The sequence below is a fragment of the Bufo gargarizans genome, chromosome 6, assembly GCF_014858855.1.
Source record: "Bufo gargarizans isolate SCDJY-AF-19 chromosome 6, ASM1485885v1, whole genome shotgun sequence".
In the NCBI taxonomy this organism is placed as follows: domain Eukaryota; kingdom Metazoa; phylum Chordata; class Amphibia; order Anura; family Bufonidae; genus Bufo; species Bufo gargarizans.
Window position 1 is genome coordinate 349,431,865 of NC_058085.1, and position 25,434 is coordinate 349,457,298.

The following is a 25,434-nucleotide window of genomic DNA, read 5'->3' on the forward strand; positions in this document are numbered from 1 at the left end:
GTTTGGAGGAGGTCACTCCTCTTTACATGTCCTATCATAATATCAGCTTTAGCCCAAAAAAATCCTATTTAACGGAAGACAATTATCATATTTTATTCTTCAATTGTCCTGTGTTGTATACATTGTAGAATTGGCAACTTCTGCTCCATATTTTGAAATTAGATTTATTTATTTTTTTTAAACTGTAATTCCATTTAGGATATCAGAGAGAACTGACTTATAAACGTGATGATGGATCATACAGTGCATTTGGGAAAAGTGATAGCAGTGGAAACACCTGGTAAGAATGTAGACAATGGCATTGGTGCTCAAAGTAAGTCAACTGACCAAGAACTCTGTTTTCACAATTATTTTGATTTAGGGTTCTTTATCACTGGCTGTGTGGGTATTTTATAGCTGCCATTTTCTTTTATACAACCAATAGATTGAAATGTAATTTATCTTATCAATGACTCTTACAAAAATTGGTCAGAAAATGAGAGCATTTAAATGCTATGTACACCTTAGGGGGCAATTTTTTATGATTCTATTTTACTCATTTTGGGCTAAAAATAGGTTTTTCAATTGCTCATTTAAAAAACTATTCAGCCATTCTATCACAAAGGGTTAACCGTATCTGGCTATGTAAATTGTACTTTCACTTTGTGCTGGTCATCAAATAAACCTTATCTCTAAATTACTAAAAGGTCATAAACACTTGTTTAAGCCACATTCTTATAAGTCAGAAAAGAATTGACCTATAATGAGTGTTTATAAGGTCAGAGATTAGAGATAAGGAGCCATCAGCTGAGCTGCCTGATGGGAAACAGTAAAAATACAGAGCCTGGTACTAGAGAATCTCAAGGTTAAATAGAGAAAGGGGCTCAACATTTTTAATAAAGACAAATAAAAAAATATATTTTTAGCTCTAAATGAATACAATACAATAATAAAAAAATAAATAAAAAAGGTTTATATAGCCTTTAAATGTGTAACAGACCAACATTTCAACTTCATTAAGGTATTTTTTTTGAAGGAGCTCAACTTAAAGGGGTTATCCCATGATTAAAGGGGTATTCCCATCTTGCTAAATCAGCCAGAGCTGCAGTTACAGCAGAATTAACTTCCTGGTTTTCTGCTGCTAAGGCTGGGCGGGCTTAGGCAGCTAGAGTGAAGGCCGGCCACACCTCCTTATGACATCACACTGAGAGCTGAGTCCTGCGTGCTAGTTCATGTGAAATGTATGAGTCATCAGTGTAGCAGCCTGCAGAGTGTGAGGCCCCTCCCCCTGCTGGGGAATGTCACTCAGAGAGCACTGGCCAGTTTATTTACACAGTAAAAGGTCACTGTCCTGCAGTCTAATACAGTTTTACACATAGAACCTGTCTTATCTTTTACAAATCCATTCTGTGCAGCAAAACAATAATTCACTACTATACATTAGCCCACAAGCATGTCAGCCAGTAGCCATATGATCTGTTCTTTTGACTCCCATAAAACATGACCATCCCCCACCGACCAGCACTGATGCAGATTTTTTCCAATACAGCTCTACTACAGTTGTGTATAAACCATAGACCCTTTTATCAGTATAGATGCATATATAGCTCTGCTACATCTATCTTCTCCTCCCCAACCAGCACTGTGTTAGATCTGCGGTATATACAGCTCTGCTACATCAGTGTGTTTCTCTATTCCATCGAGCACTGTGTCAGATCTGCGGCATATACAGCACTGCTACATCAGTGTGTTTCTCTATTCCATCCAGCACTGTGTCATATCTGTGGCATATACAGCTCTGCTACATTAGTGTGTTTCTCTATTCCAGTGTTTCCCAACCAGTGTGCCTCCAGCTGTTGCAAAACTACAACTCCCAGCATGCCTGGACAGCTTTTGGCTGTGCGGGCATGCTGGGAGTTGAAGTTTTGCAACAGCTGGAGGCACACTGGTTGGGAAACACTGCTCTATTCCATCCAGCACTGTGTCAGATCTGTGGCATATTCAGCTCTGCTACATCCGTTGTGTTTCTCTATTCCAACAACACTTTGTCTGAACTGCCACATATACAGCTCTGCTACATCAGTGTGTTTCTCTATTCCATCCAGCACTGTGTCAGATTTGCGGCATATTCAGCTCTACTACATCAGTGTGTTTCTCTATTCCAACAACACTTTGTCTGAACTGCCGCATATTCAGCTCTGCTACATCTGTCTATTGATCTCTCCCCCCAAGCACATACAGCCTGCTACATCTGTCTATTTATCTCTTCCCCAAGCACATACAGCTTTGCCACATCTGTCTTCCCCCTCCCCCACAAGCACTGTCGCTGAACAGCTTTCAATACAGTCCTGCCACTAAATAAAATTGGCCCCGTGTCCCTGCACTCTCCTCCGATCGCTCCAATGCACACCCCCTCTATGCGCAGCTGGATCCAGATTCCGCGCGGCATAAATTTTTTCCAATATGGGATGTTTAATTGGTACTAATTTGGGGGGCATACGCCGATCGCCTGGTATTACACTTTTGTGATGTAAGGTGACAAAAAATTGCTTTTTTGGCACAGTTTTTTTTTATAGTGTTAAACTGAGGGGTTAGGTCATGTGATATTTTTATAGAGCAGGTTGTTTCGGACACGGTGATACCTAATATGTATACTTTTTTATATTTATTTCACTTTAACATAATAATAGCATTTTTGAAACAAAAAAATACAATTTTAATATCTCCTTGTTCTATAGTTTTTTTTTAGCGATTTTCTAATGTAGGGGGTATTTTTTTGTGGGATGAGGTGACGGTTTTATTGGTACCAAATTGTGGGACATACGCCTTTTTGATCACTTGGCGTTGCACTTTTTGTGATGTAAGGTGACAAAAATGTCTTTTTTGGCATTGCTTTTATTTTTATTTTTTTACAGTATTCATCTGTAAAAAAAAGTATCCCATGACGGGTTAGTTCATGGGATATTTTTATAGAGATGATTTTTACAGACGCAGTGATACCTAATATGTCTATTTTATTTATTTGTTTCTATTTAAAAAAAATTAATTACTTGGGATTTTTTTTTTTACATCTGAAACCTTTATTTTATTTTATTATTTATAAAACACTTTATTTTTTATTTAATACTTTTTTCATTTTTTTTTTTACTCAGACCCACTTGGTTCTTGAAGATCCAGTGGGTCTGATGCCTCTATAATACAATGCAGTACACTGTATAGTGTACTGCAGAGTATTTTCTATTACACTTAGCCTGGTCAGGCTCCTTTCTTCCTAGCAAGAGCCTGATCAGGCTTAGGGTACTTTCACACTAGCGGCAGGACAGCCTGCCGGATCCGTCCTGCCGCTATTTCGCCGTGCCGCCTCTCCGTCCCCATTGACTATAATGGGGAGAAGGGCGGAGCTCCGGCGCAGCACGGCAGTTCGCCGTGAGAGGCCGCCGGACGAAAAAGTTGGACCTGCAGTACTTTTCGTCCGGCGGCCTCTCGCCGCGCACTGCCGGGGCTCCGCTCCCGTCCCCATTATAGTCAATGGGGACGAAGCGGCGGTCCGGCAAATTAGCAGGCGGAACGAATCCATCCTGCCGCAAGTGTGAAACTCTTTATGCCATGGCAAGCCGGATGCCTGTGAAGGCGTCCGGTTGCCATGGTAACCATCGGGGCTGACACAGCAGCGCAACTCCTGATGGGGGAGGCAGCTCCATGCCTGTTAACCCCTGCCATACAGCGGTCCCTACGGACCACGGGATGGAAGGGGTTAACAGCTGACAGCATGGGGTTCCACTCGGCCAACCATGAAACTGAAAGGGAGGGGGGGTCGGCACAGTTATCCACAGCAGAGCAGCCCATTCTCCTCACCATTCACTGATCCCGGCTGCTCTGCTGAACGCTGACAGCTGACCTCCTCCTCCTCCTCCTGAAGGTGGGGGGTCAGCACAGTTACACAGAGCAGCACAGCCCGTTCTCACCATTCACTGACCCTGGCTGCGCTGCTGAACGCTGACAGCTCCCCTCCTCCTCCTCCTCCACCACCTGAAAGGGGGGTTGGCACAGTTACACAGAGCAGCGCAGCCCATTCTCACCATTCACTGAGCCCCGTTCTCCTCACCATTCACTGATCGGGGCTGCTCTGCTGAAGGCTGACAGCTCCCCTCCTCCTCCACCATTCTCTCCCTCTACGGCCGCTGCATACAGAGCATGCACGGCTCTGTTTGTGAAGCGGCAACACTCTGGGCATGCGCGGCATTGGGCTGCGTGCGCGCTCATGTGATGACTGAGCAGCAGGCAAGAAGAAAGAAGAGGAGCTTATGCGCGAGCGCGGCCTAGGGACTTGCTCCAGAGGAGGTGGACGTTTCTAGGGGAGACCAAATCAAACACTGGGGTGCAATCCACAATATTTGACCTAGAAAGGTAGAAATTTAATAATAGTTTATATTGGCAAAAATGATCATTGGCACATACTTAATGAAATAAGGTATGATCATTAAAATGAGAATACTCCTTTAATGTAAAAAATTAAAATCAAGCATCATATAGTACATGACAATATCTTGTTTGCAAAGCCAGAACCAGCCCTGTACCTCACGTGGATCTAGAGATCTCCCCATTCTTTGTTCTGCTAGATTTATATCAAGCTGGCAGCTCAAGGGGAGTGTCTGTTCTGCTGCAACTAAGGGGGCGTGTCTCAGCTCTCCCTATCACAGCTCAGGAGGCAGTTGAAGGATGAAACTGAGCATGTGCGGCCATCTCAGTGAGCAGGTCAAAGAAATAAGTAAAAAATAAACTGCAGGTGGCGCTATACAGAATAACTCAGTGGCTATGCAAAATTTTTAATTACATGCAATTACAAAAGTATTCAGATCCAGGAGCTTTGAAAACTGTAGAATATTTTTCGTTGTCTTTTTTTTTTACTCTATATTTATTTCCTTTCAGGTTGACTGCCTTTGTAGTGAAGTCCTTCAGTAAGGCTCGGCCATACATCTTCATAGATGAAAACCACCTTAAACATTCTTTCTCCTGGCTGAAGAAAAAACAACAAGTCAATGGCTGCTTTAGGAGTGTAGGACGACTTTTTAATAACGCTATGAAGGTATAGTGGTGATATGTGTGATCATGTAGCATCTATTATACAGGGTGGGCCATTTATATGGATACACCTTAATAAAATGGGAATGGTTGGTGATATTAACTTCCTGTTTGTGGCACATTAGTATATGTGAGGGGGAAACTTTTCAAGATGGGTGGTGACCATGGTGGCCATTTTGAAGTCGGCCATTTTGAATCCAACATTTGTTTTTTCAATAGGAAGAGGGTCATGTGACACATCAAACTTATTGGGAATTTGACAAGAAAAACAATGGTGTGGTTTTAACGTAACTTTATTCTTTCATGAGTTATTTACAAGTTTCTGACCACTTATAAAATGTGTTCAATGTGCTGCCCATTGTGTTGGATTGTCAATGCAACCCTCTTCTCCCACTCTTCACACACTGATAGCAACACCGCAGGAGAAATGCTAGCACAGGCTTCCAGTATCTGTAGTTTCAGGTGCTGCACATCTCGTATCTTCACAGCATATGCTGTGCAGCACCTGAAACTACGGATACTGGAAGCCTGTGCTAGCATTTCTCCTGCTGAGATGAGTCCTGTCCCTGACTCATCTCAAGTACAGGACAGGCTGTTCATAGTGCGCCCTGTGCTGATGAATGGCAGGAAAAGTCTAAGACATATTGGGACACCATAGACTTTTTCCAGGGCGTGGGTGCCCACAGAGAGGGCTCTGAGTGCTGCCTCTGGCACCCGTGCCATAGGTTCGCCACCACTGCTATAGATGAAGGAGTGGAATTAACTTTTTATACATTGTTATATTTCAACATATGCTATAAATTGGAGCTTTAGCAGCAGTAAATCTAGCTGGAAAATGTTGCACTTTGAGTAGTTTCTTCTGTTATCTTCTATACCTCGCTGGTAAATGTGGTTTCATGCAGAATACTTTGTTTTCTTCAAGGGGGGAGTAACAGATGAAGTCTCACTCTCTACGTATGTTACCATAGCTCTGCTGGAGGCTGGAGTATTAATAGAGGTAATGGGTGCAAATCATTAAATATCTTTGTTGAGTTGGTGGATATTTAGAAGATGTGGCAGGCATTTAGATGTTTTCCATCATTTCTGGCCTAAAGAAGGGACCTCAGAGTCACAAAAGCTTGCCTTATACCATCATTTATTTTAGTTAGCAATTAAAAGGTATCAAATTTATTTTATCAATTGTTTCTCTTTTGGAGAGCATCAAGACTTCTCACTACTGGCTAACACGGTACCAAACCTTTTTCTTTTCACCAATCTTAGAAACGCAGATTACAATTGAGGGTGGAATTATGCTTTTAATTGGATATAAATACTTGTCTTCTCATAAACGTCTCTTCTAACCACCTATATGCCAAGGCAGACAGCCCCATACAAAGGAGTCTACATGGAGAGGTAGCCTTTTGAGCTCTGTGGGACTTCCAAACATATTTCCATTTGCTCACTTCTTGCTTCCTCCATTCTCAGGGTGTGTTTGGCTCCCATAGATAGGACCCTTACCTATTCGACAGCTATTTGAAAGCCGTAGACAGCTGTTTCTGGGTTCTTGCCCCAGATGAGATGTTCTGATGAGTGGTAAGATCCCTGAAGCAGCCTTCTCTGGTTTGGCTGATCTGAAGGAGAGCTAAGGCCTCATGCACACGACCGTTGTGTGCATCCGTGGCCGTTGTGCCGTTTTCCGTTTTTTTTCGCGGACCCATTGACTTTCAATGGGTCCGTGGAAAAATCGGAAAATGCACCGTTTTGCAGCCGAGGCCGTGATCCGTGTATCCTGTCCGTCAAAAAAATATGACCTGTCCTATTTTTTTGACGGACAACGGTTCACGGACCCATTCAAGTCAATGGGTCCGTGAAAGAACACGGATGCACACAAGATTGGCATCCGTGTCCGTGATCCGTGGCCGTAGGTTGCTTTCATACAGACGGATCCGAAGATCCGTCTGCATAAAAGCTTTTTCTGATCTAAGTTTTCACTACGTGAAAACTCATTTCCGACAGTATATTCTAACACAGAAGCTTTCCCATGGTGATGGGGACGCTTCTGGTTAGAATACACTGCAAACTTTGTACAAGACTGCCCCCTGCTGCCTGCCAGCACCCGATCTCTTACAGGGGGATATGATAGCACAATTAACCCCTTCAGGTGCGGCACCTAAAGGGGTTAATTGTACTATCATATTCCCCTGTAAGAGATCAGGGCTGCCAGGCAGCAGGGGGCAGACCCCCCCCTCCCCAGTTTGAATATCGTTGGTGGCACAGTGTGCGCCCACCATCGCCCCCCCCCCTCCCTCCCTCTATTGTATTAAATCGTTGGTGGCACAGTGTGCCAACCACCATCGGCCCCCCCTCCCTCCCTCTATTGTATTAAATCGTTGGTGGCACAGTGTGCCAACCACCATCGCCCCCCCCTCCCTCTATAGCAGTAACATTGGTGGCAGTGTGCGGTCTCCCATTCCCCCCCCATCATTGGTGGCAGCGGAGTTCCGATCGGAGTCCCAGTTTAATCGCTGGGGCTCCGATCGGTAACCATGGCAACCAGGAAGCTACTGCAGCCCTGGTTGCCATGGTTACTTAGCAATAGTACAACAGTAGAAGATTCATACTTACCTGCTTGCTGCTGCGATGTCTGTGAACGGCCGGGAGCTCCTCCTACTGGTAAGTGACAGCAATGCGCCGCACAGACCTTTCACTTACCAGTAGGAGGCGCTCCCGGCCGGACACAGACATCGCAGCAGCAAGAAGGTAAGTATGAATCTTCTACTGTTGTACTATTGGGGGGGGGATGGGAGACACAACACTGCCACCAATGTTACTGCTATAGAGGGAGGGGGGGGGGCGATGGTGGTTGGCACACTGTGCCACCAACGATTTATTACAATAGAGGGAGGGAGGGGGGGCGATGGTGGGCGCACACTGTGCCACCAACGATATTCAAACTGGGGAGGGGGGGGTGGTCTGCCCCCTGCTGCCTGGCAGCCCTGATCTCTTACAGGGGAATATGATAGTACAATTAACCCCTTTAGGTGCCGCACCTGAAGGGGTTAATTGTGCTATCATATCCCCCTGTAAGAGATCGGGTGCTGCCAGGCAGCAGGGGGCAGTCTTGTACAAAGTTTGTAGTGTATTCTAACCTGAAGCGTCCCCATCACCATGGGAACGCCTCTGTGTTAGAATATACTGTCGGATCTGAGGTTCACGAAGTAGCTCATATCCGACAGTATATTCTAACATAGAGGCGTTCCCATGGTGATGGGGACGCTTCAAGTTAAAATATACCATCGGATTGGAGAAAACTCCAATCCGATGGTATAAAAGAACTCCAGACTTTACATTGAAAGTCAATGGGGACGGATCCGTTTGAAATGGCACCATATTGTGTCAACATCAAACGGATCCGTCCCCATTGACTTGCATTGTAATTCAGGACGGATCCGTTTGGCTCCGCACGGCCAGGCGGACACCAAAACGACTTTTTTTTCATGTCCGTGGATCCTCCAAAAATCAAGGAAGACCCACGGACGAAAAAACGGTCACGGATCACGGACCTACGGACCCCGTTTTGCGGTCCGTGAAAAAATACTGTCGTGTGCATGAGGCCTTATTTTGATAATTTTTTCCCATGGAGAATAGCCTGTAAGTCTCCATAGGCCACCTGGATCTTGTCATATTGTCAGACTTTATTCACTGGAAATATAGCAATTGGATATTATTACAGAAATTACGACAGAATCATTGAGAATCACAACAACAGCTATGAGATCTGAAGAACCTCTATTCCCGCCAGCCCCATATCCTAATCAGCTTGACAATCTAAAAACCATGATAGTCAAGACTTATTCTGAATTAAATGGAAAATATATGGTGAAAGAGGAACTGTTTTTGCATCTAAAATGTACTATTGGCTATTAAAATATGATCTAGTCATGTCACCGACATACCCTAATAAGCTAAACACTTATCTTTCAGGATCCTATGGTCAGAGATGCTGTGTCCTGCCTGAGGACAGCAGCTGAGACTGTCACTAATGTATACAGCCAGGCTCTGCTGGCCTATGCCTTTACTTTATCTGGAGACACGAAGCTCAGGGAGGCGATGATGGACAAACTTGAGGCACAAGTTGTGAGAGGAAGTAAGTGATATGCATATGGGTGCTGCTCAGACCTAGCTACAGAAACCTCAGAAGCGGACTGATGAACCCTAGCAAAGGGGATTTTTTTTTTATCAGCTGAATTTGGCATGGTCAGGACCAAAAACTGCCAGGTGGTCATTGTTTTTAATAAGAGGCCACAATTTATGGCTGCAACATGTTTGCACAATATTTAAGTCTGACGATCATCAGCCTGAAAACAGAGGTGATATCATTACAGGCAGGATTAAATGAGTTAACTGCAGTAAAGTGATCTGTACAGACCAAGAAGTGGCGCCTATTATTAGACATAGTGTCCAGTGCAAAAACAGGATTTTTTTGTTTTTGTTTAAATATAAAAATTGCTATGGAAAATTAAAAATATCATAAAAAATTATAATGTTAAACATAAAAAAGTGATTTAAACAGCAGGTCATTTTCTGATCACACATTCCCTTTAAACTTTCTATTATCTGGTGGCCAAAATTTTGATTCCTGTCCTAGTTGTGCATTTAAATATGCCGGCCAAGGAATAGTGGCTTGAATAGTGGTGTTATGAGTACAGAGCTGAGAAAGAAATATAGGATCACTATCTGGGACCACACATGTAATACAAAGACCTTCTTTATTGCGTCATATCCAAAAAGACATACAATACATGAATATGGCAAATAATAATTAAAAAGCAGTGCAGATCAATGCTGTGAGAATAATAGCCCCACGAGCTCTAGGTCCGCATGTATTATATTAGTCCATCTCACTTAAAAAATATATAGTTAGTAGTGTTGTGCGAGTATGCTCGGTCGAATATCGCGTGTGCTCGATATTAAGTATTCCTATACAGCAGAAGTCAAATTTTTAAATTTTTTAAAAGTAACTAGCCATGCAGATCTATAGTGTAGTGGTTAACATTCTGGGCTGTAATGTAGAAGGTTGTAGAGTTCAAATCCCATCAGAAATAGAGGCTAAATTAAATGTATAGATTTTATATTTTTTTAGTAATTGCAAAAAATGGGTAATTATGCCAAGACATCAGGACACTAATGTCCTCATAACATAGTAACATAAAAATAGGGTAAAATTTTTAGGGGGCATTTTCTTTTCTTGATTATCTATATGTGGCTTTCAGTCAGGGCACATAGTAAATAGGTACAGGAAACTATGAATTGTTTTAACATTCATTCTTTTGAAAATAAAGGTGGTCTCATGACTTGATTGCAATCACTAACAGTTATTATTTTATTTATATATTTTAAATTGCTTCAAAATTTAGTTTTTATTTCATTTACTTCATTTTTTTCCTATTTACTTGCTTATTTATTCTTAGTTATTTTATTTATTTATTTTTATTTTATGTCAATTATGTATTTGTTTTATATATTTATTGAATTTATATTATTTATTGTATTATATTTGAATTATATTATATTATTATACTTATTTATTTGTTTTTTAATTATTCATTTTTAGTATCGTATATAGTTTATTTAATTTATTCATTTTGCTTATTTTATATTATTTATTGCATGTGTATTATTTATTTATTGTATTTTAATTATGTATTTTAATATGTTTTACTTAGATTTAAAATAATAATTTTATTTATATTAGTTTTTTTATTAACTTTAATTATTTATCTTACTTTTACCATATATAACCACAATTCCTGTCCTTTTTTACCTTCCTCTTCTTTATCCTTTTACAAAGAGTTATGCATTCAGTACCCTCATCAGCAAAATGCAAACTACACCCAATATTTGGTATGGGATTAATTGAGAACATGAAATGATGTATATTCCAATGTGAATATCTCCAGAATGGAAATGTTTCATTAGCCACAGATGACTTAAATTTAAAAAATAAATTTAGTCCTTACAAACACCACATTATCATATCTTAGGCTACTTTCACACTAGCGTTTCTCTTTTCCGGTATTAAGATCCGCCATAGGATCTCAATACCAGAGAAAAACGCTTCCGTTTTGTCCCCATTGACAATGTTTTGTCCCACATTGACAACTTTGTTGCGTTCCCATACCAGAGAGCAAACAACAGCATGCTGCAGTTTTCTTTCCATCATGGGATGCGGAGCAGAACGGATCCGGCGTGACCCACAATGCAAGTCAATGGGGACAGAACACGTTTTCTCTGACACAATAGAACACAGATCCGTCCCCCATTGACTTTTAATGGTGTTCATGACGGAGCCATCCTTGCTATGTTAAAGATAATACAACCGGATCCATTCATAACAGATGCAGATGGTTGTATTATCAGTAACGGAAGTGTTTTTGCTGATCCCTGCCGGATCCAGCAAAAACGCTAGTATGAAAGTAGCCTTAGGTTTAATCTGTCTAAACTTGTTTTTTACATACTGTATGTTGTTTGAGCACATTTTATATTCTTGGTAAAATGTATTCACGTTGACAATTTTTAGAGATGGTCAGCAAGGTATTATGAAGACAATATTTCCCTACATACTAACAATTTATTATTAATAGATCGTGAGCAGCATTGGGAACGTTTGTCCAAACCTCAGTCTGAAGACTCATACTGGTCGCGAGCTCCATCAGCAGAGGTGGAGATGACCTCATATGTGCTCCTAGCCGTCCTTTCTGGTCCAACTCAAGATTTAGGCAAAGGCTCAGAGATTGTAAATTGGTTGAGCAAACAACAGAATCCATATGGAGGATTTTCTTCTACACAGGTATAGAAGTCATTATGTTTTACTATGACACAGTTATAAAAAGAGTCTGCTATTTCCATTGAGGTTTCTACATCGTAATTACCAACATTGTAACTTGTTTTCAGATGCTCTCCAGTTAAATTGATCATGAAAAACATCCTGTACTGTCTGGTCAGATTGTATTCCCAGATTTTTTCCATGTTAAGTTCTGAATACTGAAATGTCAACTTCATGTGGTTCTCTAGCCTTTCCCTCTGTACCATCACCAACAAACTACGTCTGAATTAATGAAGAAACCCCATCTAAAACTGGGATTTATTGAGATTTACAATTCCTATAATGATCAAAGTAATGATATAAGTAGAACTTAGTAAAGTTCATCCATGACAATGCATGTTAATGATTGATTATCATATGGGACATGTATTAATCCTGACACACAGTGTGCCAATGGCACCACAGTATATTTCCATCCATGGCCGTGAGGACACATTGATCAATATGGCCACAATGGAAATTGATGGACATTAATGGTAAATGAGTGTGGTGATCAGTGGCCCGCAGGGGATGCGTTGGGGTGCAGAGGATAGAAGTGGTCGCTGTGGTGTAGGATGGTAGTAGTAGTACTCACGGGGGTGATCCTTCTCTGGTTCTCCCTGGGCAGAGGACCCACAGTGAAGGAAGGGGCACAGCCTTTCTTCTGCTCAGAGCACACCCTGGTGACTGTCTCCTGCTTGGGGATGGTTTGGGGTGCCGTTGGTGTAGGTGTTAGGCGGAAAGTCAGGTAGACTTTAAAGAACTTTTGTCACAACCAGACATCTGAGAAGCTCTGACAGATGCCTTTCAGAACCTCCTCCTTGAGCTTTCTTTGTTTTGGTTTTCAGTTCCTCATCTCGTTAGCCTCTCTCAGCTGTCTTGTAGTTTGACTGGTTGCATCCCTTTAAATTCCTCCCCATAATGCATTAGTGTGCGGTTTATACAACCTCCTTGAGTGTGTGTGCATGCTGATCCTATTTCCCAGTCTTCTACAAGATAAGTGTTGTACATTCATTTGTGATTTTATGTTTGCTGGATCCCAGGTGACCCTGACTCCCTCCGTGTCTAGTGTAGGGAGCCGGTGGTCGTGTCCCCTCACTATTGTAGGGTGTTCAGGTGTTATATAGTCGAGGTACGAGGATATTCCATCATCTACCATTGGGGTGTTCGCATAGGCTGAGCAGTCAGGGAGAGTGCCAGGTCTTATGCAGGGGTCTCCCTTTTGTTCCTTAGTTTTGGATCCAGTGAGTCATATATTCATTTTGCATTTGTCTTGTTTCCTGTACACCGTCCGTGACATTATAAACCGCCAAAACCGTCTCAAGCATGGATCCGGTTTCACTTTTGACTGAACGCTTCCAGGGTCTTTCATTGGAGGTAGCTGATTTCCGTAAGACTCTTTCTCAGTTTCTAGTGACCGGTTCAGCTTACGTTCATGGAGTTTGCTCTGAGCCTAAGATCTCGCTCCCGGATACGTTCTCCGGGGGTAGTGAGAATTTTGTGTGTTTCAGAGAGGCTTGCAAACTCCATTTTCGCCTTCTTCCCCATTCCTCTGGTGATGAGGAACGGAGGGTGGGGATCATTATATCGCTGCTCAGGGGTAACGCTCAGTCGTGGGCCTTTTCGCTGCCGGTGGGGGCACGGCCCCTCCGTTCAGTGGATGAATTCTTTTTAGCCCTGGGTCAGATATATGATGATCCGGATCGTGTTGCTTTGGCTGAGTCTAGACTAAGTCTGTTATGCCAGGGTAAACAATCCGCAGAGATATACTGCTCAGAATTTTGGAGATGGGCAGCTGATACTGGTTGGAATGATGCTGCACTCCGAAGTCAATTTTGCCATGGTCTTTCAGAGGTATTGAAAGATGCATTTGCCTTTCATGAGAGGCCTATCTCCTTGGACTCTGCTATGTCTCAGGCCGTTCGTATTGACAGGCGTCTTAGAGAGAGAGGAGAGATCTCTCCTTCCTGTCATACTCAGTTCCAGGACAGTGCAGCGGTCTCTTTCTGTGCGCAGGGGTCTCAGTCGCTGTCAGCCCCTTCTGAGCAGGAGCCCATGCAGCTGGGGTTGATTGCCTCTGACAATAGAAGATTCAGCCCGCATGGGAAGATTTGTTTTTGTTGTGGAGGTATAAATCATTTGGCAAATGTTTGTTCCTCTAGGAGATTCAGGCAGTTTTCTGGGAATAATAAAGAAACAAAAAGGAAAAAATATTTTAAAGATGTTCCATCTGTTACTATTGGCAGGGTTGAGGCGGAAATTTAAGGTTTTCCGTTTGCTTGTAGTTCACGTTTTGTCCTGCCTGCCAGGGTGGCGCTAGAGAGCAAGAACATTTTTTGTGAGATTTTTGTAGATAGTGGAGCAGCTGTCAATCTCATTGATAATCATTTTGCGATAACTCATGGTTTCCAGGTATGCACTTTGGGAAAGGATATTCCTGTTTTTGCTATTGATTCCGCTCCACTTTCTCAGAAATCATTAAAGGGCATAGTTCACAATATTCGTTTAATTGTGAGTGATGCTCATGTTGAGGATGTGTCATGTTTTGTCCTTAGCGGATTACCTACTCCTCTTGTGTTGGGGCTACCCTGGCTCACTAAACATAACCCCACCATTGATTGGCAAGCGAGGCAAATAAATGGTTGGAGTGACTTTTGCAGAGAGAATTGTCTCACGACATCTGTTTCTGAGGTTTCTACTAAGACTGTACCACCTTTTCTCTCTGAATTTTCGGATGTCTTCTCTGAGAGTGGAGTTCAGGATTTGCCCCCGCACAGGGAGTACGATTGCCCTATTAATCTCATCCCAGGCGCCAAGCTGCCTAAATCTCGTTTATACAATCTTTCCCAACCTGAAAGGGTCGCTATGCATACTTATATCTCTGAGAGTCTGAGAAAAGGACACATACGACCCTCGAAGTCACCTGTTGCCGCTGGTTTTTTCTTTGTTAAGAAAAAAGATGGTATCTTAAGACCTTGTCTGGATTTCAGGGAGCTGACCAGTATCACTATTCGTGACCCTTATCCGCTTCCTCTGATCCCGGAACTGTTGGGGCCAAAGTCTTTTCCAAATTAGATCTAAGAGGGGCATACAACCTGGTCAGGGTCAGAGAAGGAGACGAATGGAAGACGGCCTTCAATACCCCTGAGGGCCATTTTGAGAATTTGGTTATGCCTTTTGGTTTGATGAATGCCCCAGCCGTTTTTCCGCATTTCGTGAACAGCATTTTTTATCATTTAATGGGAAAATTTGTATTAGTGTATTTGGATGACATTTAGATTTTTTCTCCTGATTTCAAAACTCATAAGGAACACTTACGTCAGGTCTTGTTCATCCTGCGGGAGAATAAATTATACGCGAAACTGGAAAAATGTGTGTTTGCGGTTCCAGAAATTCAATTTCTGGGGTTTCTTCTCTCCGCTTCTGGTTTTCGCATTGGACCCCGAGAAGGTCCGCGCTGTGCTTGAGTGGGAGCTTCCTGAGAATCAGAAGGCGCTGATGTGTTTTTTGGGCTTTGCCAATTATTACAGGAAGTTTATTTTGAATTATTCCTCTATTGTTAAACCACTCACTGATATGACCAGAAAGGGGGTAGATTTTTCTTCCTGGTCGGTAGAGGAGCGTAAGGCCTTTTCTAATATCAAGGAGAGTTTTGCTTCCGCTCCCATCTTGGTACAACCTGATATTTCTCTACCCTTCATAGTTGAGGTTGATGCTTCTGAGGTGGGTGTGGGTGCGGTCTTGTCTCAGGGTTCCTCTCCTGCCAAATGGCGACCGTGTGCCTTTTTCTCGAAGAAACTCTCCTCCGCTGAGAGAAATTACGATGTGGGAGATAGGGAATTGTTGGCCATCAAGTTGGCTTTTGAGGAATGGCGCCATTGGCTAGAGGGAGCCAGACACCCTATTACCGTGTTTACTGACCATAAAAATCTGGCCTACTTGGAGTCAGCCAAGCGTCTGAACCCGAGACAGGCCAGATGGTCTTTGTTCTTTTCAAGGTTTAATTTTGTTGTCACGTTCCGCCCTGGGGTTAAGAATGTGAAGGCAGATGCCCTGTCACGCTGTTTTCCTGGAGGTGGGAATTTTGAAGACCCGGGTCCCATTTTGGCTGAAGGTGTGGTGGTCTCTGCTCTTTTTCCTGAATTGGAGGCAGAGGTGCAGGCAGCCCAGTCAGAGGCTCCTGATCTTTGTCCTCCTGGGAGGTTGTTTGTGCCTCTCGCTTAAAGACTTTTAAGGAACACCACGATACGGTCCTTGCTGGGCACCCTGGGGCAAGAGCCACAGTGGATCTCATCGCTCACAGATTCTGGTGGCCTGCGCTCTGTAAGTCAGTTGAGGGTTTTGTGGCAGCCTGCGAGACTTGCGCTCGTGCCAAAGTCCCTCATCCACGGCCATCAGGTCCTCTCCTTCCCTTACCCATTCCTTCCCATCCTTGGACACATCTGTCCATGGACTTCATAACGGACCTGCCTCGTTCCTCGGGGAAGACTGTGATTCTGGTTGTGGTGGACCGTTTTAGCAAAATGGTGCATTTCATCCCTTTTCCTGGCTTGCCCAATGCTAAGACGCAGGCGCAGGCATTTATTGATCACATTGTCAAATTGCATGGTATTCCTTCAGACATAGTCTCTGATAGGGGCACGCAGTTTGTTTCCAGATTCTGGAAGGCTTTCTGTTCTCGCTTGGGGGTTCGGTTGTCATTCTCTTCTGCTTTCCACCCGCAGTCGAATGGCCAGACAGAGCGCGTCAATCAGAATCTGGAGACATATCTGCGCTGTTTTGTGGCGGAGAATCAGGAGGATTGTTGTTCTTTTTTGTCCCTTGCTGAGTTTGCTTTAAATAACAGTCGTCAGGAGTCCTCTGATAAGTCACAATTTTTTGGTGCATATGGGTTTCATCCGCAGTTTGGGACATTCTCGGGAGAGGGGTCTTCTGGTTTACCTGATGAGGACAGATTCTCATCATCTTTGTAATCGATTTGGCAAAAGATTCAGAATAATCTAAAGAGCATGAGTGAGAGATATAAGCGTGTGGCAGATAAGAGACGTGTGCCTGGTCCGGACATGAATGTTGGTGATCTGGTGTGGTTGTCTACCAAGAATATCAAATTGAAGGTTTCCTCCTGGAAATTGGGTCCTAAGTTTATTGGGCCTTACAAAATCCTGTCGGTCATCAATCCTGTTGCATGCCGTCTTGATCTTCCTCAGACTTGGAAGATCCATCATGTTTTTCATAAGTCCTTATTAAAACCTTATGTTCAACCCATGGTACCCTCGCCTTTGCCTCCTCCTCTGATTATGGTTGATGGTAATCTTGAATTTCAGGTCTCTAGGATTGTGGCTTCTCGTGTTGTCCGCGGTTCTCTCCAGTACCTCGTTCATTGGGAGGGTTATGGTCCTGAGGAGAGGATGTGGGTCCCAGTGACGTACATTAAGGCCACTCGTCTCATCAGGGCTTTCCATAGGTCCCATCCTGAGAAGGTGGGCTCTGAGTGTCCGGAGTCCACTTGTAGAGGAAGGGGTACTGTCACAACCAGACATCTGAGAAGCTCTGACAGATGCCTTTCAGAACCTCCTCCTTGAGCTTTCTTTGTTTTGGTTTTCAGTTCCTCATCTCGTTAGCCTCTCTCAGCTGTCTTGTAGTTGGACTGATTGCATCCCTTTAAATTCCTCCCCATAATGCATTAGTGTGCGGTTTATACAACTTCCTGGAGTGTGTGTGCATGCTGATCCTATTTCCCAGTCTTCTACAAGATAAGTGTTGTACATTCATTTGTGATTTTATGTTTGCTGGATCCCAGGTGACCCTGACTCCCTCCGTGTCTAGTGTAGTGAACCGGTGGTCGTGTCCCCTCACTATTGTAGGGTGTTCAGGTGTTATATAGTCGAGGTACGGGGATATGTGATCATCCACCATTGGGGTGTTCGCATAGGCTGAGCAGTCAGGGAGAGTGCCAGGTCTTATGCAGGGGTCTCCCTTTTGTTCCTTAGTTTTGGATCCAGTGAGTCATATATTCATTTTGCATTTGTCTTGTTTCCTGTACACCGTCCGTGACAACTTTACAACAAATAAAGGACTTTACAACAAATAACAGTTCTTTACCGAAGAGGTTGGCACAGTACAAATACATGTTGTTCTCACAGTGTTATGCCTATAGTCCACGCCGCTGCACTGCAGTGCTGCTGTTCTCTGCAGGCGCGGACACCACATCACTCACCATGCCACCCAGTGCCCTGTTCACCGGCGTCCTCTGCAAGTTGCGATGGTGTATCATAGTCTAGTGCTTCTGTGATTTGCTTGTGTTTATCCTGCATTTTTTTCTGCCTGTGTTTCTACCCTGTTCCAGTCCTGTACCCATCCTGTCTGTGTACTCCCACGCTTCCTGTTCAGTTCTGTTTGTGTTTCAGTTCAGTACCGAGCCTGTCTGCCCTGTCTGTGCTCCTGTCAAGTACCCAGCCTGCCTGCGCCTTGCACCTCTACCATGCCCTCAAGCCTATCCTGTGTCGTCTACCTCATCTACATTTTCAGTGTACTGCCTGAATCCCAAAAAAACTGTTTAAAGTTCTAGTTATTGCCCCTCAGACTGCTGCTGCGTTTTCCTGCATTTTTGCTATCCTGAGTTCCCAGTGCTTGCACTGGAGTCCGTCACCCCCATGGGTCACCTGTCAGGACTATCCCAGGAGGTAGTGGATGGTTGCTACAGCAAAGTCCACATCCCTATACAGGGGTTTGTGAATACCAGGAGAGCGTCAACATAATGCCCTTAGGTTCAGCCTAAAGTCGAACCGTCCCATTACACGGCAGTAGGTTCAACCTTGATTATTCACAGATTGGCAGATCTAAATGTCTCACAACTCCTGGGGACTGCAAATATGGAAATAACAGGCCGTTTGTTATCTCTGAGTAAATCCTGCAATATATCTGAACTTTCTCTCATGGTTCCGCCAAAGGGGTGCAAAATCTCTCTCTCTTAAATCTCTCTCTTTCTTCCTTAAATGCAGCACAACACTCTATAGTCTTCATCATGCACCTCTCCTTTATGGCTGTATACACTACAGGATATGTCTCACTTGCTCGCTCAGAGGCTGGCATTGGGCTCTGTCTCAGTTAAATCCCTTAGCTCGCTGGTCTCACTTCCCATGGCTGCCCTGTTGCTTCTATGTTTTCTCTGTCTCACTCACACTGCTCTAATTAATTCACTAAGGCTGGGTTCACACCTGAGCGTATTCGATAAGCGCTGTTTACAGGCATTTATATTGGGCATTTTTGAGGCGTATTTTGGGGCGTTTTTGTATTTTGGAAAAGCGCATCCTACGCGCGTTCTTGCTATTGACCACAGAGGCGTACAATGAAAAACAGAGTTGTTACGCGCGACAATACTCCCCAAAGAAGCTCCTGTACTTCTTGGGGCGTAGGGCATTTAATAGCGCGTTCGTACGCTCTGTAAAACGCTCAGGTGAGAACCATGCCCATAGGGAAACATTGGTTTTTGCCTGTTGAGCGCTTTACAGCGTGTAGGAACGCGCTGTAAAACGCTCAGGTGTGAACCTAGCCTAAATTGCAACCCCTCGAAGGAGGAGATGGGTAGAGCAGCGCCACCTACAAACTGTTCCCATGGGTCTATTAATTCTACTCACAGCCTTCAGGGTAGACCATACACATTACACAGGGTAAAAGAGACCCTTATGCATTGGGTCGCTGGCACACTGCATGACTCCCATTTAAAGGAACTTTATATTTCCCCACATTTTCCAAAGCAATTTCAAAATATGGTTACACTATATTTAGCAAGAGTAAAACCATTGATACATCTGCCACACTATGCAGGAAGGCAATGGACAAGTCATCCTTAAATGGGTTATCCTCCAAAAAAAAAAAAAAGAGACATCAGAAGTACTGCACAGCATTATTTTGACTACAGCAATGCAAAAAATGTTTCTCTCCAGTGTAATTGTCAGCCTTATCGGTTCTCATATGCTGTGCTTTGTTTCTTCCCTTTCTGTGGGTGAGAAGCAGTTCATCATATGAGACAACCAAGCACCTTCCAAGAGTGCATTGAAGTCATTTTTTGTTAACCCTTTTATTGCCAGCTCCAGCGAATTTACTGATTAGCCATAAATTCTCATGAATTTAAAATTGAACGAAAGGGATTTGGCCGGCTTCACTAAGATACTGAGCATGTCAGTCCTCCAACTGAAGGTGAACCAGAATTTTAGACACAAGAGAAACAGCAGGGGGCGCTACCAGAGAGGAAAGTGTAATGTACATACAAAAACCTATTACAATAATACTTCATTTGAAATGTGCTTTTCATTACATACATTTTTGTAGGGTAACCCATTTAAATAATGGAGACCTATAAATGTCAATCTCATGACAAACTTTTTTCCAAAAGTACAGTATACACCCATTCAACTTAAAGAAACCTATAATAACTTTTCACCAAATGTCAACATAGTACTTTTTCTCTACAGGACACAGTGGTGGCTCTTCAGGCATTGGCCAAGTATGCAGAGGCCACCTTCAGTGACAAAGGAGATGTGACTGTGACAGTATCATCCAAGACAGAATTTATGAAGCAGTTCCACGTAAATAACAATAACAGGCTACTTCTGCAGAGTACATCGCTGCCAACAGTACCTGGAGAGTATACGGTGAGATCTTCAGGAAGCGGCTGTTTCTATGTACAAGTAAGTAGAATTTTTGTCAAGTTCTTCGCTATTGATCTACCACGTACTGTACATTTATCTAAACTCAATTTCCTAATCTGACAGACAGTCCTGAGATACAACGTTCCTCCACCTAGACAAGAAGAAACCTTTGCAATTAAAGTGGAGGTTCAATCAAATGAATGTGCAGAAGAATCAATGACAAAACTGGAGCTCACAATCACTGCTCGGTGAGTGTCATCTACTGTGCTATACATGTATATGCTAAGTCAGTGGCTTAACTAGAAATGACTGCCCCCCCCCCCCCCCCTGCCCTACAACTTTGCAACCCCCACTCCTGTGGCTTATCAGACGAGGCCTGGCAGCCACTTCATCAGTTTCCTATAGTGTTACTGTATATAATGTCATTGTATAATACTGTCAAAGGAGCCCTGAAGGGGCCAATTCCTCGCTTCCCCTATAGCTACGCCTCTGTGCTAAGTCATACAATCATTTTTCTACACTTACATTTGTCGCTTTGATATTAATGACCTTGTGGTTACTTTTTTGTATTTTTCATTTTACTGTAGATATACAGGTTCTAGGCAAAAATCCAATATGGTTGTTATTGACGTGAAGATGTTGTCTGGATACATTCCACTGAAGAGCTCAGTGAGAAAAGTAAGTTCATCTTTCACACCTCTCATTGTCACTTACCTTAACATGAGTATTACAGTAGCTTAAAGAGGATGCCCAATTTAGTTTTTTTTTTATTTGGCCCCCTGCCTGAAATACCTATGGAGAAAGCCTTATTCACCCGCTCCCTGCTTCTCCATTCCAGTTGGATTTCTCCACAGGTATTCCAGACACAGGGGATTTAAAGGAGTCCTCTGGGATTTACATATTGATGGCCTATCCTCATCAGCATGAGATCGTCAAGGTCTGACTCCAATCAGCCAATCAGCTGTAGGAAGAGGCTGCGGTGGTCCTGGAGAGCTTAGGTCTCTTCCTAGGCCCGTGATCATCAGTCACATGGGGACGAACTGCGATACCAAGCACAGCCGATATCAAATGGACCGCGCCGCGGTGAGCTCCGGTTAGCACCGCGGCTACCACAAACAGCTGATTGGTGGAGGTGCCAGGAGTTGGACACCCATCAATCTCATATTGATGACCTGTTATGAAGTCATCAATATGTACAGTAAATCCCAGAAAAGCCCTTTAAAAAATAAAACCTGGACCAACCCTTTAGGAGCTCATGCAAACAACATGTTCAACAGTGCACGGAGGCTTGATGGATTATTTAGTACACAGCCTCTGAGACAGTCTTCTCTAGAAGAAATGCTTTTAGAGAGAACACATCTGTATAGATATATTCCGATGCCAACGTTTTTCATGAAAAATTCTTACACATTCATGTGGCTTCATCAGATTTCATACAGAATCCCACAGGAAAAAATTTGTATCACTTCCTATAAATTTGCTGGCATAAGGAAGCACAGTAGAAGCCATATAAAGCTGTATACTATACATCCGTATAAAGAAGGCTGTTGGCCAAATGAGCGAATTCACCTGTTTCTCCCAACTCCTTATATTGTCCGAACATGGGGAGAGTGGAATATGCTGTCTCTGACCCCGCTTATGTTGAATTCTAGCATGGCTGATCCTTCTTTTCCATAATAGTAGATATCAGAGGACTATACGCTCCTCTCACATATCCATAAGCAATCCTGTCAAATTTTGCAGGTTCACCAAATTTGTGTGGTCAGTTTTAGACCCTACTAGTCTCCAGTGATATCATAACAAGAGACAAATTGATCCGTTGGACATTCACATTTTGAAAATGTAAATGCATCTGTCAGCAGTTTTGTACCTATGACACTGGCTGACCTGTTAACTATATATAGAACAAATTTGTTCACACCGGGCTTCTGCTGTGTATAGGGTTCCCACCCCAGTCGTAATATAATAGCAGTAGGAGATTTCCTTAGATTGCGATTTATTTTGTGGTGATTAAATGCGACAATAACGTGTTAACACGTTTTCGGCTAGATTAGCCTTCATCAGACACTATGAGGAGAAAAGCAGTAGTGTCATATATACATATATATATATATATATGTACAAGGTATTGACATAAACATGAGCTGTTACCTGTGTGCTTGACAGCTGAAGGCATCTGTGTTGGTCCCATGTTCATGTGTGTCCGCATTGCTGAAAAAAATGATGTTTTATTATATGCAAATGAGAATATAGGAGCAACAGGGGCGTTACCATTACACCTAGAGGCTCTGCTCTCTCTGCAACTGCCGCGCCCTCAGCACTTTGATTGACAGGACCAGGTGTGATGACATTTGCACTGCCTGGTCAAGATTTGCTCCTCTTTAATCATCATCTGGACTTATATCTGCTGCCTTCTTTTTCACAGTTGGAGGAGAACTTGATAAAGAGAAGTGACATCCAGATGGATATGGTGACCCTGTATCTGGAGGAGGTTAGATCACAGACATTTTGATTACTTTATAGGCCAATTACAGTAATGCTTGTCTGTCTTCTAATAACTGTTACTTTTCTCTTTCACCGTGGTCTGGGTCTTCCTGTCCCACCCAATTTCCCAGTACACATACATCAAACCCTCGCATGCAATATGGAACATAAAGTATGACTTCCCAGATTTCTGATGAGTTAACAATTTTTTTAAAAAATTTTATAGAAAAAAAAGAATTATAGCCACACTCTGCTTTACCTGCTTTACCTGATTTTTATGTCAGAAAAAGTGGAATACGTGCTTCATAAATATGACTTTTATTCTGACCACCATATTTTTTCCAAAAACTCACATAATACATTTAGGCTACTTTCACACCAGTGTTTTCCCTTTCTGCTTCTGACATCTGTCATAGGGTCTCAATAGCGGGGGAAAACGCTTGAGTTTTGTCCCCATTCATTGTCAATGGGGCAAAACTAAACTGAAGAGAACGGAGAGCGTTTATTGCGTTCCCATGATGCGCACAAAAGCGCTGCAAGCTGCGTTTTTGAGTGCATCCTGGGATGCGGAGCAAGACTACACAATGTAAGTCAATGGAGACGGATCTGTTTATTCTGACACAAAAGAAAACAGATCTGTCCCCCATTGACTTACAATAGCTTTAGAGATGTATCCATCATTGCTATGTTAAAGATAATACAACTGGATTCGTTCATAATGGATGCAGATGGTTGTATTATTATGACGGAACCGTTTTTGCTGATCCATGATGGATCCAGCAAAAGGCTGGTGTGAAAGTAGCCTAATGAATGTCCTGCTTCCATTCCATTACAAAGTTGGCTGTCTGTGGCCACCACTAGGGGGAGCTCAGATCAGAGGAGTTAATACAGTTACCATGAACACTGTAGAATTTCTGTACACTGTGTCCTCCTAGTGGCAGCTGAGGGGAAATGCAGTGAATATACCAATGGGAGAAGAAGTTTAGTGCAGGGCCCCCCTCCTTCTGGGCTTCATAGCAGTCGCATGGTCTGTCTGTATGGTAGGTACATCACTGATGGTCAGCCATGTTCACAGCTGCATCCTTTTCTTCCTTGTAGCTGGGGCAGGAATCTATCAACCTTTCATTCTTCATCGAACAAGATAGTAAAGTCAAGAACCTGAAACCAGCCATAGTGAAGATCTACGATTACTACGAGACTGGTAAGATGTGTATATAAAACGGTGGAAAGAATTAGCCAGTGGTACAATTATGTCATGTCAGCAGTGTGGTTGCATTGGATTTGGTGCCTGCATAGAGCAATATTTATTCCCCTCCTAGAACAGAGCAAACAGACTGCGCATGTGCTGGTGATGGATCTAGACTGTACTGTGGATTTAGAGCAGCCTATGGATGATGTATGCAACGTCATCCAAGACAGTGAAAGGAAGAGCTTATAATCTATGTTCCCTATCAGTATGTCTTTGAGTGTGGAAGAAAACCGGAGTACCAGGAGGAAACCCACAAAATACAGGGAGAAAATACATAAACTTTTAGTAGGAATAATAAGTACAACACAATGTACACTACTCACAGTAAGTTATGAATATTTGGCTTGTGGGTGAAATTTTAGGATGAACCTAAAATGCACTCTAACCTTTACAGTTGACCTTCCCTAAACATTTGAATACACATGTCCAACTGTTCAATGTTTCAGTACTTTTTGCACAACTTGCTGTTCTCTAACAAGGAGCTAATGGTAAAGTTCACAACAGGTGTTTGATCCATGAATCCTGGTTCAATTAGAATTGTTTTTTAAACAGTCCTCCTCATCATGCTGTTCACATTTTGACATCATGAGACCAAGACAGCACCCAACAATTGATCAACAGTACCTCGCCACTGCGAGGCTTCAAGCAGGATGTTCTCAGAAGGAAGTGGCCACTGAGCTTAGGATACTTTCCCACTAGCGTATTTCTTTTCCAGCACTGAGTTCCATCATAGGGGCTCAATACCGGAAATGAACTGATCAGTTTTGTCCCCATGCATTCTGAATGGAGAGAAATCCGTTCAGGGTGCATCAGGATGTCTTCAGTTCAGTCACTGAACAGCGTTTTGGACGGAGGAAATACCGCAGCATGCTGCGGTATTATCTCCATCCAAGATTCCTGATCAGTTGCTGGAATGCTGGATCCGACATTAATTTACATTGAAGTGTCGGATCCAGCATTAAAAATACCGCAATGCCGGATTCGTCCTTCTGGTCTACGCAGACTGGTAAAAATGTGAAAAAATATATAACGGATCCGTTTCTCCAGATGACATCAAGAGAGACGGATCCACATCCAGATCCGTCTACAAATGCTGTCCGTTTGCATGCAGATTGCTGGATCATCATGCCGACGACAGACCTGCT

At 43.1% G+C, this 25,434-nt stretch overlaps 1 protein-coding gene across 4 annotated transcripts in view; it reads left to right on the top strand.

The window, feature by feature from the left end:
- Positions 1-25,434, top strand: part of LOC122940144 (alpha-2-macroglobulin-like) — a 145,084-nt gene that overhangs the window by 114,180 nt on the left and 5,470 nt on the right. For all 4 annotated transcript variants that reach the window (XM_044296540.1, XM_044296543.1, XM_044296541.1 and 1 more), the window contains 10 exons: positions 199-280; positions 4,909-5,065; positions 5,984-6,058; positions 9,025-9,187; positions 11,685-11,890; positions 20,380-20,595; positions 20,680-20,804; positions 21,144-21,234; positions 22,982-23,047; positions 24,139-24,241. In XM_044296540.1, the coding sequence (XP_044152475.1) occupies positions 199-280; positions 4,909-5,065; positions 5,984-6,058; positions 9,025-9,187; positions 11,685-11,890; positions 20,380-20,595; positions 20,680-20,804; positions 21,144-21,234; positions 22,982-23,047; positions 24,139-24,241 (1,284 nt within the window). The remainder of the gene's footprint in view (positions 1-198; positions 281-4,908; positions 5,066-5,983; positions 6,059-9,024; positions 9,188-11,684; positions 11,891-20,379; positions 20,596-20,679; positions 20,805-21,143; positions 21,235-22,981; positions 23,048-24,138; positions 24,242-25,434) is intronic.